This window comes from Notothenia coriiceps, unplaced genomic scaffold (assembly GCF_000735185.1).
Source record: "Notothenia coriiceps isolate Sejong01 unplaced genomic scaffold, NC01 NC01_scaffold00037244, whole genome shotgun sequence".
NCBI classification, from domain to species: Eukaryota; Metazoa; Chordata; class Actinopteri; order Perciformes; family Nototheniidae; genus Notothenia; species Notothenia coriiceps.
The window spans coordinates 17,872,365-17,888,717 of NW_011369945.1; the positions used below are offsets into that span (position 1 = coordinate 17,872,365).

The 16,353-nt window shown below is 38.4% G+C and overlaps 2 protein-coding genes across 2 annotated transcripts; both read left to right on the forward strand.

Annotated features, from left to right (window-relative positions):
• Window positions 1-2,417: 2,417 nt before the first annotated feature.
• pdcd5 (programmed cell death 5) lies at window positions 2,418-4,949 on the forward strand. Its single transcript, XM_010793790.1, has 6 exons — window positions 2,418-2,600; window positions 3,338-3,381; window positions 3,665-3,726; window positions 4,042-4,133; window positions 4,227-4,298; window positions 4,379-4,949. The coding sequence occupies exons 1-6, from the start codon at window positions 2,535-2,537 to the stop codon at window positions 4,424-4,426; spliced, it is 384 nt and encodes a 127-aa protein (XP_010792092.1). The 5' UTR covers window positions 2,418-2,534; the 3' UTR covers window positions 4,427-4,949.
• A 1,508-nt stretch (window positions 4,950-6,457) lies between these two features.
• Window positions 6,458-13,062, forward strand: mvda (mevalonate (diphospho) decarboxylase a). The gene is made up of 10 exons (XM_010793791.1): window positions 6,458-6,667; window positions 7,381-7,451; window positions 7,958-8,072; window positions 8,167-8,313; window positions 8,696-8,895; window positions 10,626-10,700; window positions 10,816-11,034; window positions 11,787-11,902; window positions 12,085-12,193; window positions 12,637-13,062. The coding sequence occupies exons 1-10, from the start codon at window positions 6,592-6,594 to the stop codon at window positions 12,715-12,717; spliced, it is 1,209 nt and encodes a 402-aa protein (XP_010792093.1). The 5' UTR covers window positions 6,458-6,591; the 3' UTR covers window positions 12,718-13,062.
• Window positions 13,063-16,353: the final 3,291 nt, after the last annotated feature.

Consider the following 16,353-nt stretch of genomic DNA (forward strand, 5'->3'; position numbering starts at 1 on the left):
CGTCGGAAAGCTTAAGGTACGGGCCAGTGTCATTGGGTAATGTGTTAATTGGTAACAACCAAGAGATGGGCGAGGTGGTCCGCGGAACCCCCTGAAGAACCTCCTTAATCTATTAGAGGAGAATGGTAGGGACTTTGACGCGGGAGCTGCGACATGAAAGAGCGCTCTGAAGTCTGGAGGTCTGTCCCTTCTATAGACTTTGATTGTAGAGAAAATTGGTGGAAACGGAAGAGGGACAGAGGTAGGGGTGGTTGAGTATTTGCGACCGTGACAGGAACTAGAGTATAAGAGTTCCTTGTGACGTGATCTGAAGATTGGGAGAGACAATGTTGGGCGAAGTGTGTAGCTAGTGAAGAAAGTAAAGTAAGAGAGATGGGGAAAGGGTTTGTAATTGTTTGGACTTAGGAGAAGATTACAGACGTAGACGACGGCGGCGTTGGAGGCAAGGGAGAGGGGAGATGGAAACGGAGTAGCCACGAGAGTCGGGAGGGAAGGAGGACTAAGCCTGGAATTAGTTAGGTAGCTTGAAGAGGGAAAAGCTCCAGTTGGGAGAGAGCAGGAGACCAGTGCCACCTCCTCTGCCAGAGGGTCTGGGTGTATGGGAGAAGGAATATGCTGTGGAGAGAGCTGCTGGGGTGGATGTGTTGGATGGAGTAATCCAGGTCTCCGTGAGAGCAAGGAAATCCAGAGACTGCAGGGAAGCGTAGCCAGAGATGAAGTCAGCCTTAGGAACAGCTGACTGGCAGTTCCACAGGCCCCCTGAAACGAGATGTTGGATCTCGGTGGAGCATGTGGGATAGACAAGAACAGGCCGGTTATACCGATTAGGAGATACACGGGGCCAGTGATAATTGCGAGAGGACACATGAACAGGAATGGAGAAAATACACATGATTATAGCATGAGGGGCTAGAAAACCAAAGAGAATTGAATAAAACAAAAGAAAACACCAGCGATACTTAGCTCAATCAAAGTAGGATTTGCCTCCTCTTTGCCTCCTCTTTGCCTCCCTCGTGACTCCAATGTCTTTGTCAGTCTTCGTCTGGCTGACGCTCCAGGAAAGAGCCACCTAAGATGGACACCTGATTGCTGAGTTCTCACAGCTGTGGGGGCACGCCCCTCTAATTAGTTAACTCTCTTCAGCTGGTGGGCGACAGCAGAGTGTTCCTGCCTATTGTAATGCAGGGTTAAGGCGCGTGACCCACTGAGACCTGTCTTACAGGTTGAGTCTAAATGAAACTGATTCCAATACTAATTTTGTATAAATACCATCAAATCATTGACAGTGCACTGTTCTCTTAAAAAGGACCATGAACACGCCCTGTGAAGACATGTGACAATTTAGGCTATTCCCATCCTCAACAGCTTGACAAATGTTTAATAAAATCAGGCTATGATACAATAAATAATATATCTGAGTGTACAGAGAGTACAGAGTACAGCGTATATAGAGTAGGTCCCCAACACCTCCGGGGGACTGCCCCCCTGTCGGCGAGGACTTTATTTTAAAGTTTTTTTTTAAGTTTTAGTGGATGGATGCCTAACAACCACAGGGTCGGTGGTTCGCTTCCTAGCATGGCAAAGTGAAGTGTGGTGGGAGACAAGATGGCATGCGTGTGTGGGTGAATTTTATAATTTTTTTAAATAATAATAATATAACAAAATATTTCAAATTTTAAAATAAAATAATAATAATAATATTAAATACATATTATAATAATAATCATAATAATAATAATAATAATAATATAAAGCAAATCAAAATGTAATAAATAATTAAATAATGAAAAAATAATAATAATGAAAAAAAGGTAATGTGATTGAGTCACTTCAAATCAATCCTGCCTGCACAGGTTGCTGTATAGCTGTATCAGTGGTTAAAGCTTCAGTCCATATCTAGATGAGACCGTGGGTTCGAACTTTTCGAACCCAGAGATTTAAAAAATGATGTTTCTGGCCAAAGTACATAATTAAACAAATAAAACGTTTCTTAAAGAATATTCGCAAAAAATAAAACAAATGCATTCAATACAAAAATCCTTTCCAGGGAATCGTTAGGACATGTGTGAAGTGATTTTGGTAGAACTTGACTTTTAATATGACAAATATTGGATTGCAGTCTGCTTACTAGTTAAAGAAAGACAACAATTGAAACAAAGCTACACGGACTTGATTGCTACAAGATGTAATGGTTTAAAATTGTATTCACATTATTGGAAAATTAGAAACGAGGATTCGCGTTGGCTGGCGGGTGTATTTATTAAATGCAAATGACGCAAATGACGCCTATGCTGTGCTGTAATTATTAAGTATTAGAGTAGTAGCCTACGTAGTACACCATAAACTAACAACTTGTTTTTCTTGTGTGATCATTACTCTGTTTTCGATTGCTTTAGTCTTGGATCGTTTTTTCCGAAATTGACTACACTCCCCTGGACTGGGTAGGGCCTTGCCTCAGAGGAGAATTTGGGCACATTTAATTACGTTACCGCTTTCTTTTTCACTGTTGTGGGTCCACATCACTATTCCTAACCATGGCAGACGAAGAATTAGAAGCAATTAGGCGTCAACGAATGTCGGAACTACAGGCAAAGCAAGGGGTAAGGACAAAACATGAGCAGAAGCGTGTTTACGGCCGCCTTATAAGGAGATGCTGAAGAGAGCTTCATTATGCTGCTAGCTAGTGTGGCTAAACCAGTCACCGAAACTCAAATGATTTAACCATCTGTAAGGGGAATAGATGCAGCCCTCCTAAGATAGCCATGTGCATCTACATGAAATGTAATTAACTCAGTATTTAGTTGGATAAATCACAATAATAATAACCAATGTCCCATTACTTGCACTGCTAGCTCTGCACCAAATGACAATGACAGTGTTAGCTGAGCAAAATTAAACAATGACTTATGAACAATTTAACCTATTTAAATGTATTTCTGTTCCATTTCACAAATACAGGGTAAAGCTTAGATGGGGTGAAGTATTCTCATAAATTGTCTGTTAGAATAATGTTAAGTATGAAGTCAGGCCAGCTTCATTAACATGAGGTTCTTTTTTTTACTATCCACGTAACAAAATGAAACATTAGTTGAAGAAGGTATGACCTTGTAAGAATGTTATTAATTTATACTTGTACTTTTTACAAAACCATTATATTCTTGCAATTGTTTAGCTTTCCCCGCAAGGCAGTGCTTTCTCTTTTTTTCAAATAAAAATATATCCAACCCAGCACATATCTTACACATATCAGTGGCTAGAAATATAAGTGATGATTACATTTAAGAGATTACAAACAAATATAACGTTTATGTAATGGTGCTCTAATCTGTTCTTTCAGGATGCCTCAAATAATCAGCAACAGGGAGAGGAGGCCAAACAAAGGTAACATTAGAACAAAAACAACATTTGTATACAAGAACACCTGGAAATGTTATCTACCAACCTTTTTGAGATGATGGTTCAGAGTTACAGTATATCTTAAAGAAAAGTAATAAACATTTGATATCATATTAAACCTGTGTAGCTGTGGGACCAATCTGGAGAAATCCACTGTTCTGATGGCGAAAGTTTAATAATTGTTCTTTACTGTTTTCCCTTTACTCGTCCCAATTGCAGATTTTGACAGTGATTGCTGATGTGGTAATATTTTCCATTTTATTCACAGAGAAACGGACATGAGGAACACTATATTGGCTCAGGTTTTGGACCAGTCTGCCCGTGCCAGATGTAAGTTAGCTCTCATATTTATTGTTATATCTATTCAAATAACTTTTCAAAGTTGATCAAGCTATCTAGAACAAAGTGCAATCATTTAATGTGTTTATTTCTTTGGAATATAAAAAAAAGGACACAAAACTATAATGCAAACATTTGTGTGAAAATCAACAAACATTCAACATGAAACACAACTTATGAGTGGTTTCTATTTACTGAAAGTGTCATAAAGGATTTACTAGGAAAACCTCAAGCTCCTCTTACTGGATTTTTTTGATAAACGTTCAGTGCTGCATGTGAATAATATTTCTATCTTCTTTTTTTCAGTGAACAATCTTGCTTTAGTGAAGCCGGATAAGGCCAATGCAGTGGAAAATTATCTCATTCAAATGGCTCGTTTTGGAAAGTTGGGAGGAAAGGTAAGTCCACCACTTTCTGATGCTTGAAGCACTTTAGTTATAGATATTCCTTCTCCTGCGAGCAGAGCAATAAGTGTTTTTTGTTATGGTCAGATTTCAGAGTCGGGCTTGATCGACATTCTAGAAAAAGTCTGTCAGCAAACCGAGAAGAAGATGACCGTGACAGTAAGTCCCACTGAAGTATCTCCTATGTTTGATGTATTATCCGTCACTTCTCTATCTTACAAAATGTATGCTCTCTGTAGTTCAACAGGCGGAGGGTGATGGACTCAGATGATGAGGATGATGACTAACTTTAAACTGGAGGAACAGGCCAAAAAACAGGAGAGGATCTGCTTTACTCGGACTCTGATACTGTCTTTGACCTGTTAGTAGAACCTGGGATTCCACACTGTCTGATTTGTGTCTCTGGAACGACATTACCAAGAGGAAAGAACAAAGTGGAGTTAAATGTTGACATAACTGGTAGGCAGTATAATACACACAGTGTCAAAGAAGGGACTCTTTTGCGATGTCTTTCCAAACAAGTTGCTACAAATGTGCTCTGGATGTGTTGTACCCCTAACAGCTGATGGCACTGTTTTACTCCTCTAGTCCTTCTCAGTAGTTACTCTTTTCTTTCTCCACCATGTTTAATTGTTCTGTTCAATCACAAGAAGTTATACAAAGTGCACTGCTGTTGGTGCATTTTATCTAGAATGTTTTGTTAATAAACACATTGCTCTTTATTCAGGCCAACATTTGTATGTTGCACTTGGATGTTTTCTTTTTGCTGAGATGTATGTTAAAGGTTTACATAAAACAATTTAAAAAGTCTTACATTTTAAATGTTGTTTTTTTTCTTCTAGTTAACCATTTTTAAATGATTAGTTATTTTATGCAAGAGTGGTGAACCCTTCTGACATTTGGAAAATGTAGGGGGTTTTACATTGATGATGATGATGATGATGATGATGATGGGTCAAGGCCCTTCTCATGATTGGGATATACCCAACTCAAGAAGAGACACACTTTGCAGCATCACTACACAGTATCCTCACCAACTATACATATTTTAAAGAGTCAACAGATGGCAAAGTGTATGCAACTACTTTTCAACTGAAAAGTATGAATAGGATATGTATTTCAAGAAAGTACCAAGCCACAGTCAAACAACCAATGGAAACATGTATAACTGTTGCCATAACTTTACAGTCAGCTTTAATGACTGCAAACAATACAGATTTAATAACATTCATCATTGCTATACACTTTTGTGTTCCTACAATGTCAAATGGAAGATTAAGAAATGCTCATTAAAGAAAGGAGCAGCAAGATGGAAGGAGTTTTGTGTAAAACACTGAATTATGCGTTAAAAACAGAAATCTCAAATAAATTTAAAAGTATGTTACCCAGTTCTTATTCTTAAAACATTACATATATACTGCCATGTACTGCTTAGTTTAACACTTATATATAGTTATTAAGATCATCAAATGTGTGTGCAATTAACATCTGAAATATAATATAGTAGTAGGCTATACAATGGAAATACTCAAGTATGATATACCCCAAATTGCACTAAAGTGCAGTACTTGCAACACCGTGTATCACACTGAATAAAACAATTATAATTTGTACTTATCTAACTACAGCCTAGAGCGTATACAATACAAGTATTATAAGTCAGATTGGTCTAAAATAATTGAATATCATAATCATCATTTTACTTTCCCAAGGCTGTTCAGTCAGAATATGTTTATTTAGTAGGGAGAAAATAGATATAACAGGTGCACAATTTTAGAAACAAATCAAATACAAATATTCTTATATATTATTGCTATATATATATAGGAAACATTTGCACATTTTACTACAATTTATCACAATAATACAAATGTAAACATATACAGTAGTGTAATAATAATGGTTATCAGGCTCAAAATGTACAGTGTGATACAGTAAAAATGTTATAATAATGCCTAAAGGGGTGTAAGTGATGCTCTGGTAAATACATATTATTTTAAGTATGTTTAAATTAGTATACATTTAAAAGACCTGAATAATGTATATGTACATGTATGCGGAACTGCAGGACGGAGTCCAGAACAAATTTCCTTACGGGGACAATAAAGTATATCGTATCGTAACCTTTATATATATACAGTCTATGATCGTAACTCTACCCCTTTCATCAGTGAGGCAGTGTTGTGGGATGGTCTCTGTTATTGCCCGATTTTCGCACGACTGTGGTCAGATGATCTCTCATTGGCACGGCAAAACGGCTTAGCTCTGATTGGTCGCAGGCTAAGCCACATGTTCGACAACAGCCAATCGGAAAACAGCTCGATGAAAAGCTGTAGTAAGGTTGTACAGTGTTAGCTTAACTGTGACTGCTAAACCCTGAGGAGCATTTAAAGTGTATTTCTGAGTGTTCAGGTAGTGTTATCAATATAAACACCGGTTTACATAAACAGCTATGCCTGAGAATACTATGGAAAAGCCAAACATAGTTACATGCACCGCTCCAGTGAACATAGCTGTCATCAAATACTGTAAGTATCACCTCGACTTGTGTGCATGCTTGTGTTCTGAATTTAAGTTAGCTTTAAGAAACAATGATCATTTAATCCAAAACGACAATATTTTACGTGTTATTGTTCTATGGCGACCTGTTCGGGATGTTTTACTGAATATAGTGCATTAAAGGGAAATGTTGAGCATTTTAATATCGTGTCATTGTATCACAGAAGTGGGAGAAGTATTCAGATGTTGTACTTAAGTAAAAGTAGAAGTTCCAGAGTGTTTAAATACTGTGATCATATTAAAAGTCCTGCATTCAAAATTGTTACTCAAGTAGAAAAGTGTTGGCATAAAAAAAATACTCAAAGTACCAAAAGTACTCAGAAGTACAAAGAAGCAGAACATGCAAAACTCAAGTAAAGAACAAGTATCACAAAATGGTACTTTAGTTCAGCACTTGAATACATTTACTTAGTTACTTCCCACCTCTGTTGTATCAATCTTATAATAATTCTTCTCCCTGGCCTTCTAGTCAGAGTGGAGCACGACTCATGACATTTCTCTGTGTTCGATTTTTATATTTGCTGTTGTAGTTTATTGTCTTTACTGTTTGCGATTGTAGTAATGTGTTATTTATTGGCTCGACCAAAAATCGTTTTTAAAATGTGCTATATAAATAAAACCTGATTTGATTTGATAATTCATGTATGCATCTTGTGTACATTTTGGTCTACTTTCTTTTCAGGGGGGAAAAGAAATGAAGAATTAATTCTACCCATTAATTCATCGTTGAGCGTCACATTGCATCAAGACCAGGTATTTTAATTTTAAAAAAATGTCATCAAGCAGACTTTGAATGTGGTTTCTGTTGGAAAAGGGTTGTTTTTGTGTCAATTGTTATCCAGAGCTGTTACAGTGAACAGCTCTGTTTTCCTGTCATCATTAAAGGATACCATAAATCAAAGTAAAGAGGCTTATTCAACAATGCTTCTCGTGGCATGTTTATGTTAAAGTATTTACAGTTTTGAGGTAAGTCATGAAATATTTATATTCACTTGTTGTCGTGCAATGTCTCTTTCATGCTCACTGTGGGCAAAACAATGTTTTGACAAACTCTGTAGCAGAGCTGACATATCGTTGTTGTGCTCCATGGTCACTGTAAACTTTTTTTTTGCCATTACAAATAAATGATTAATTTCCATGATGTGTGCCTGGGTGATGGGTAACACACATGGTGTCATATGTGTTTCCTTATATGACTTTGTGTTAGTGATAAGATAGTAACAACACATGTATATCTGACATGTCCTCCTTCTTTTCAGCTGAAAACAACCACAACGATTGCAACTAGCAGATCATTTAAAGAAGATCGAATATGGCTAAATGGCAAAGAGGAGGATATAACCCATCCAAGACTACAGTCCTGTCTGAGAGAGAGTGAGTCCTGTCTGTTAATATACCCTCTTTAAAACACAGATGAGTTAGAGACAGAGCAAGCCACTATGTCATCCTTACTTGTTTTGGTATTTAGTTCGCAGACTAGCAAGGAAGAGACGTAATGATGGGGACCCTGCTCTGGATCCGTCTGTTCTGTCTCTCAAAGTCCACATCTGCTCGGTTAACAACTTCCCCACTGCTGCCGGGCTCGCCTCCTCTGCTGCTGGATTTGCTTGTTTAGGTGAGAGTGCGCACTATAATGACTTAAGTATTATTTTTTGATAGTAAAAGCTCAAAAGTTGCTTTCAGCATAGAATAAAACCAGTTTGATCATACTTATACTTTGATTATATTGCCTTTTTAATTATGCAGAATTATGATACTGTTTATATTGTTTATATAGGATATGATATCATATTTAATTTAATTTTTACTTTTATGTTTTAGTTGTTAATTTTCTTTTCCACTTTTTAAGTATTTTTATTTTAATGTTTGAACACACTGATGATGCTTCTGTAACAAAAATAATTTCCCAAATTGGGATCAATAAAGTATCTATCTATATATCTTATTGTGTGCCAGCCTCCTCTGCTCTAACTCCCTTTTTTTTCTTTGTGTTGCAGTTTACACTCTGGCCCGGGTGTTTGGCACAGAGGGGGAGTTGTCTGGGATTGCTCGGCAAGGCTCAGGCAGTGCATGCCGCAGTATGTATGGAGGGTTCGTGCAGTGGATCATGGGACAGAAAGATGATGGCAAGGACAGTCTAGCCCAGCAGGTGGAGCCAGAGACTCATTGGCCTGAGCTCAGAATCCTTGTACTTGTGGTAGGTCCATTTTTGTTTTGGAGAACTGTGAATTCATGATAATTTTGTCCTGATTGAACTGCACTGATCATCTATTGTGAATATTGCATACTTTATTTATTTACTACTATGAATGACAATATTTTATGCAACATGTAGAGCAAACACATTGTCTAGTGCAGTGGTTCTCAAACTTTTTTCAATAATGTACCCCCTTTGAAAAAAAGATTCAGCCAAGCACCCCATGATCAGTGCAAAAACAATTTGTTAGGGAACAAATGCCTATACAAAGAGGTACAGTACAGCCTTGCGCCATCAGTGTCTGATTTATTAAAACAACAACCTTGTAACTGAGAAACACTTAAATGCTACATTTCAAATGTTTACAATCCATCACTAAATTCATGGCCAACCAATTTTAACATCATGCAATAACACTAAGACGACATTAGTTGCATTGAACTGATCTTTTTAATAAGTTGTACTTACAATTTAGTGAGAAATATGGGCTTGTGCTTCACTGAAGAGCTTTGTCATTCTGACAGGGAGGCAAACTGCAGTTATTACACTTCGCGTTTTGAAATATGTGTAACTCTGTTCATANTCAGCACCCTGCCAAGGCAGTAAACCTAGGGGAAACACTGATATGCATTCGAATATTCATGTTCAACTTCTTCTGTGTCTTCAGTATCGAAACTAGCATTGGGATCCATGTTTATTAATACGTTACACCGGCCGCTCTCCCCCTTGTGTCCCCCATGTTACGTCACACGGGGGAGGTCACGTGCCGAGGCTTTTTTATGCGGAAGTGAACATTTCTTACAAAAACGACGCCAGATGTCACTGTAGTGTATATTTCTGTATATTTTTTTGAAAATCTAGTGTATTCATCATTTTCCTAAACATTTATTCACAGGTGTCTTTAACCTGGAAGTTGCTCTTTAANCGCTCTACCACACTCCCATTCTCCATTGCTCTTATGTATTTATTTATTTTGGGGCACGGGGAATGAAGAGAAAAAATATATGAGCATTTTATGAGCATGGGATTTTAACCCCTCATATAAACATTATGCATAATGCAGCGCTATATTTGCGGCCACACGACGTTGCCAAGCAACGCTTATTGTTTTGGTGTCCTTTGATAAGCAGGCAGTCATATCATTAGCTAGAACTAGCTAGATCTGATAGATTTGGACATAAACGCGAGTGAAGTCTAACCGGACGCGAGAGAGAGATCAGATATCAGATCAGCTGCTGCTGAGGGAGAACACGCAGCTCTACCGGATCACAGCTCCGCCGCTGTGACGGACCGTTGAGTGGAGCAAAATTAAATACACTAAGAGTTAGACCGAACACACTTAGCTAGTTTATCTACTCTGGAACTAGCTAAACTAGTTATACATGATCTGTATTCTTTACTGTCGGGTCACTTATTACAGATTCAGCGAGCTGCACAAGACTGACGGGCTGTCAGGAGAGGGAGAGGAAAAGAGAGCACCCGGTTTATTTTTCCCATTTTATTATCCAGAATTGCTGTAAACCTTTGAATAAAGTAGTTAATCTACTATTAGTAGTTTGTTTAAATGCATGAATGATGTTGTTTTTTTCGTTAACATAAAATAAATCTCACAGTATCTCCCTGCAGTACTCCAACATACCCCTAGGGGTCCGTGTACCCCATTTTGAGTGAACTTTTTAAATAAAAAATAGAAAATGTATATCAGGTGTAATGAATGCACTTTTCCACAGGCCAGTGCTGAGAAGAAGTCAGTTGGAAGCACATCTGGGATGCAAACCAGTGTACAAACAAGCTGTCTCCTAAAGGTACTTTGTTCACTTACATGAACTAACAGCTGTTAGTATACTAACATTACTGTCAATACTGTTAAAAGTGAAGAATATCTTCATTTACACTCTTGTCTTGGTTCTGTGTCTGCAGCACCGGGCAGAGTCTGTCGTCCCGGGCCGGATGGAGGAGATGATTGAAGCGGTGCGGGGAAAGGACTTTGTTGCATTTGCTGAACTAACCATGAAGGACAGTAACCAGTTCCATGCAACCTGCCTTGACACATACCCTCCTATCTTCTACCTCAACAGTGTGTCTCAACAGGTTATCAACTTGGTGCATCGGTATAACAGACACTACGGGGAGACAAGGGTGAGCAACTTCACTCTTCTGTAGATCTCGAGAAATAGCTTTGGACAGCTATGTATGTGTCTCTTTATTTCTATATTCAAACCATTTTTGTATTTCTTACCGCATTATTATGCAACAATAATACAACTCTGGATTCAAGGCTTTTATTGTCATTTGTACATAGCTACAGTGTAGTTATGACAATGAAAATCGTAGTTCACAGGCTCCTCCAACAGTGCAACACAATAAATCAAATAATAGTGAAATAAAGCGGGAAAAAAGGCAGCGTTGGAGAGGAGCAAAAGACACGGCAGCCATCATCACCGGTGCCGTCTAGGAACTCTGATACTTAAAGAAAGCAAGGATTAAGATATTTTCAAAAAGAAATAGATTAATCATTTAAAACATGGCTGCTTTGAAGGTCAGATAATTATTCATACAACTTTGAAGTTGCTTGTAAAATATTAGTTATCATTTATGCAGTTGTTGTCCAATTTAGCTTAAACATCTTAACTACAAACATTCTTTAAATGTTCTGCAAACGATTGGTCTGTGGCAGTGTGTATGTCTTATGGTATTGTGCATTATGTATAAATGTAGTCTTCTCTTTTTTGTATCACTGCTGCTACAACATTTGTATGTTTTTCTTGTGTAAGAAATGTTTCTCAGGGTATGAAGCTGAATTTCTGAGATGGTGTAATGAAGATGTGAAACTTGTGGAGGTGGATTTTAAACTCTCTGTATGACGGTCCCTTCTGTTTCTTCCACTCCAGTTGGCCTACACATTTGATGCAGGCCCCAACGCTGTGATCTACACTCTGCAGCAGCATGTTCCGGAGTTCGTTCAGGCAGTGCAACATTTCTTCCCCCCTGAGAGCAACGGAGGACAGTGAGTGGACAGATACCCGACCTAGTTGGCTTTAGGTCTTCAAAAAATAACTGTCATACAAACTACTTGATTTATCCAAAACATTTAACTATTAACATAAATATACACTGATAGATGGGTGTTTGTGTGGCTCCTATCAGCTGTTTGAAATGGGTCATTGAATGTTTCTTCCTCCTCTGCAGGTTTATTCAGGGTCTTCCAGTTAACCAAGCTGCTCTTTCCGAGGAGCTGAAACAGGCTATTGGTCTAGAGCCTATGCCAAAAGGAATCAGCTACATTATTAGTACAAAGGTACACAAACATACCCACTGATATAATCCCTCTGTTGCTCTATACGTTTACAGCAACCTAAAATCAATGTTGTCTGTTTTGATTTATATGTATTGGTGTGTTTTCTTAAGGCGGCACCTTGTCTTGAAAAGAAATGTGATATATCAGTTTTCAGATTGCTAGATACGTTTCAATTGATGTCAACACTTCCTTTAACTGCCCTTACGTAACATTGTGTTGCCTTACCTCAGTTGAAGATTGTGGTAGATTTTGGTTCCTCTGCTACAATGATGTTAGACTAAGTGAATGAGTTCATAAATACAGATGAATGCTTTATTACACATAATTTCTTATTCAAGTAAAGACTTTATTTGCAACGCTTTAAATTGTGTATTTCCATGTTAACACAAAGACACAATTTCAGAAGATAACTTCCTAATGATCTTTCGTTGTTTGTGTTTAAGGCTGGACCAGGCCCTCGTGTTGTGGAAGATCCCACTCAGCATCTAATTGGATCTGATGGGATGCCTAAACATACTGTATGATGCTCTGCAGCCCTAAATGGACACATTTCCAGCAATAATGAAGCCAGTTCAGCAAAAATAAAAATGTAGTCAAATGTAGCTATATTTTGTACAGCTGACCTTGTGATGGCTGCCCAATCTGAGCACCTGATTGTTAGAATTCATTTTTAAACCTTTCTGATGTTGTTGTAGGGAGCCTCTGGAGCAGAAATGAAAGAGTTTTCATAATTTTTTACGTTTTGATAATTCTTAGGGAAATGTAATATTGCAACGTTGGGCTTAGGTGGGAGCAGGATTTCTGTATTTCTACTCACATTGTCTGAATAAATATACTGCTACTAGGGTTGATATGCAGGATTGATTACAGAGGAAAAAAATGTTTTCCAGTCTTCTTTATTTTTTATTTCCTACCTATTTAGGGTTAAAAAAACATCTTGCACTTTTAATTCAATTTCAATCCACTGTAGAGGACGTCAGGACCATTTTAGTTTGAAAAGACAGCCAAAATTAACAGACTATGTAACGTATTATGTTTATAGAGTGATATTAATACAATACATTCACCTTTATTTAAAACAAATAAGTAATTGATCTGAACATTGCTGTTTATTTGGTCACTAAAAAACTAGTTTGGTTTTTGGTGAATCTTTCCAGATCTTCAAAGACTTAGTCAATTTACTGGGAAAAGTACCTCATTGGACTCCAGTCGGCACGGGCTGTAGGGTCATCTCGACCAGTTTTATGGATGTGGTCTGCTAGATCTGATAGATTTGGACATAAACGCGAGTGAAGTATAACCGGATGCGAGAGAGGGATCAGAGATCAGATCAGCTGCTGCTGACGGAGAACACGCAGCTCTTCCGGATCACAGCTCCCCCGCTGTGACGGAACGTTGAGTGGAGCAAAATTAAATACACTAAGAGTTAGACCTAACACACTTAGCTAGTTTATCTACTTTGGAACTAGCTAAACTAGTTATTGAGACTGCCAAGGCACACNTTGGACTCCAGTCGGCACGGGCTGTAGGGTCATCTCGACCAGTTTTATGGATGTGGTCTCCAGTTGACCATGCACAGAAACAAACTTCGCATTCCTGAGGCAATTCTCATTTTTCATGGCTCCACTAAAAACAAGACATACGTGCTACTCTTGGCCCACAGGGGGCCATGTCTTTCCAGCTCATCCCTATCCGTCTCTCTGTATCTGTGCGCTCATGGAGCCTCCTGCATATTTCCCCCCTTCTTCTTGACCCTCTTCTATCCCAGGTGTGAAATCGTCATCTCTCATCATCTGAGAGCTCCAAATCTGAATCTCCCTTAACTATCTGGTACAGAAAATGTCTGATTCAGTTTCGTCTCCTGCAACTATTGAGTCACTAAGTCCATGAACATGGTCCTGACGTCCACTAGAATGGACATTTATAAAAGAGCTGTTATTTCAAAACTTGAATTATTTAATTGCTTTCAGAAGTAATTATATAGTTCCTCACATGTTAAAGAACATATGATTTTCATGTTAAAAATAACAATTATTCAATAATATTTGACTTTTCCTCATGCTAACATTGTTTTGGTATGCCAGCCATTTTGGATTAAAAGAAAGGGGAACTTCCCAGCATGCAATTGTAACCAAGGACATCACTGGAAAGCCCAGGATGTCCTCTGTACAGTACATCAGAGATTGATAGATTACCTCAAAAGAGTAAAAGGAGATACATGTTAACAAAATGTCCACTACAGTGGACATGTGTCAATGGGCTGGGTCCCAGGAGGATACAGCATGAATAATACTCACATCAGTCATATTTTTTATGAATAGTCATTTATTAAATATGAATACAAGGTAGTCCCAAAAACAGTTCCTATCGTCGGAAAAGCAGAAACGGACGTCACACTTGGTGCATTGTGTGTTTGTGCTTTGCTGCAGTGTCCTCTTTGTCTTCACTGGAAAATGTGCCATTAGGTCCTTGCGTTCATCCAGTGGAGGTTGTGATCTCTTGGATGGGGCCCCGTTTGGTGGACTCCCATCACCTGAGGATGGTCTCTTCTGAACATTCAACGGGCTCCTTGATGTCACCGTCGGTGCTACAGTAGGCTCCCGTTGCCTGAAGATGGTCGTCCTCTCTTGGGTGTTTTCAGAGGAGTTGTGTTCACCTGATTAGAACAGAATTAATCAAGATACATGTCAAAAATACATTAGGATACAAGTCAAAAACATGACAGTGGAATATAGAAAAATATTACAAACGGCAAAGAGCAGAAATGCATTCTTACCAGGATGAGAGAGGATGCTAGATCTGCCTGAAACTGTCTCCTGTTCAGGATCTCCTGCTTTGGCATCTTTAGAGCTTTGCACTCCCGCTTAGAGGAGCCAGCTGTTGATCACAGCAAGGATGGTGTGCCAGAAGATGTACACGCGTCGGGACTTCATGGGGATCCACACCTCCCATGTACTTGTAAGTACCCACAATGTAAGGCTTCTCAACTTCTACGAAAGGTTTTGTTGGCTTTGTCCCAGCGTTGAATTCTCTGCACAGGGTCTGGTCCAGCAAAGGATGACACAAGTGTGACCGCTCTGCTGTCTGCGTAGATCTTGTAGTTCTGACCTTCTGGAAGCATGGAGGTAAGCTTAATCACAACATCACCTGGGCCCAGGAGTTCAAAACTTTTAATCCCTATCTGATCAAATCTGGATTTTGGGGAGTTCAAAACCAAAAAACAGGATTAGGATCACTTTGATATCCGATCAGATCAGGAAATCCAATCCAAGCTTTAATTTGGATCAAATCTTCAAAATGGGTAGTTCCAACCGACAACACAGGATTGGGATCAATTTAACTGGATTACCCTGATCCCACCAGAGGGGTGGATTTCCAGTGGATTACCAGAGCAAAATGTACTGTACAATTTATTTTAAAATATGTTTCAATTTAAATAAGATGGCAACGTTTGTTAACTGAAATAATACACACTTTTTAGCCTTCATGGGAAATACATTTTATATTTTCCATTTTTGCTCGTTTATGGTGGTCTATTTTGTTTTCAACCAAATGTTGATGACATAAATGTTTATGCTCATAAAAGTATCACAGCAAAGATTGTCAATCACAAATGTAATTGAGATTAAAGTAAAAATATCTTCAACAAAAAAAAAAATCCATCATCTGTCATCACCTTTCAAATAAAAAATATAATTAGACATTATAGATGTCTCTGCAATGTGGACTCTTGTCTTCCTTGTATTATTTTTCAGGTCCACTAGATGGCGATCGGTAGGATTAAAGCACTGATATTCAGGATCTAGTCATCTTGAAAAATCCTAATCTGGATCAGGTTGATCCTATCCTGAATTGCTTTGAACTCCAGGGACAAAATCTGGCCGACTTGTCTGATCCTGGATCACAAAAAATGGGATTTCAAAATCGGATCGGATCTGATTGAGATTAAAAGTTTTGAACTCCTGGGCCCTGATTATCAGACATGCATAACACCCGGGGGTTTTTAACTGCATTTGACTTTTGCTCCCAGTTTGCCTTTAGACATCTGGTAATGTACTCTGCCTCACTAAACACTATCAGTGTCTGCTATTATAGGCCTACACAGGACATCTGCTATTCAACAATAACAACACAATAGGCTCTGCTTGATTCCAAATACA

What these genes read in the sequence shown, in the direction of transcription:
- mvda (XM_010793791.1), top strand. Translation starts at nt 6,592, where the DNA reads ATGCCTGAGAATACTATGGAAAAGCCAAACATAGTTACATGCACCGCT. An exon ending in TGCTGGATTTGCTTGTTTAG is followed by an intron (nt 8,314 to 8,695) that starts GTGAGAGTGCGC and finishes TTTGTGTTGCAG; the next exon opens with TTTACACTCTGGCCCGGGTG. An exon ending in GCTACATTATTAGTACAAAG is followed by an intron (nt 12,194 to 12,636) that starts GTACACAAACAT and finishes TTTGTGTTTAAG; the next exon opens with GCTGGACCAGGCCCTCGTGT.
- pdcd5 (XM_010793790.1), top strand. Translation starts at nt 2,535, where the DNA reads ATGGCAGACGAAGAATTAGAAGCAATTAGGCGTCAACGAATGTCGGAA. An exon ending in CCAGTCTGCCCGTGCCAGAT is followed by an intron (nt 3,727 to 4,041) that starts GTAAGTTAGCTC and finishes TCTTTTTTTCAG; the next exon opens with TGAACAATCTTGCTTTAGTG. An exon ending in AGAAGAAGATGACCGTGACA is followed by an intron (nt 4,299 to 4,378) that starts GTAAGTCCCACT and finishes TGCTCTCTGTAG; the next exon opens with TTCAACAGGCGGAGGGTGAT.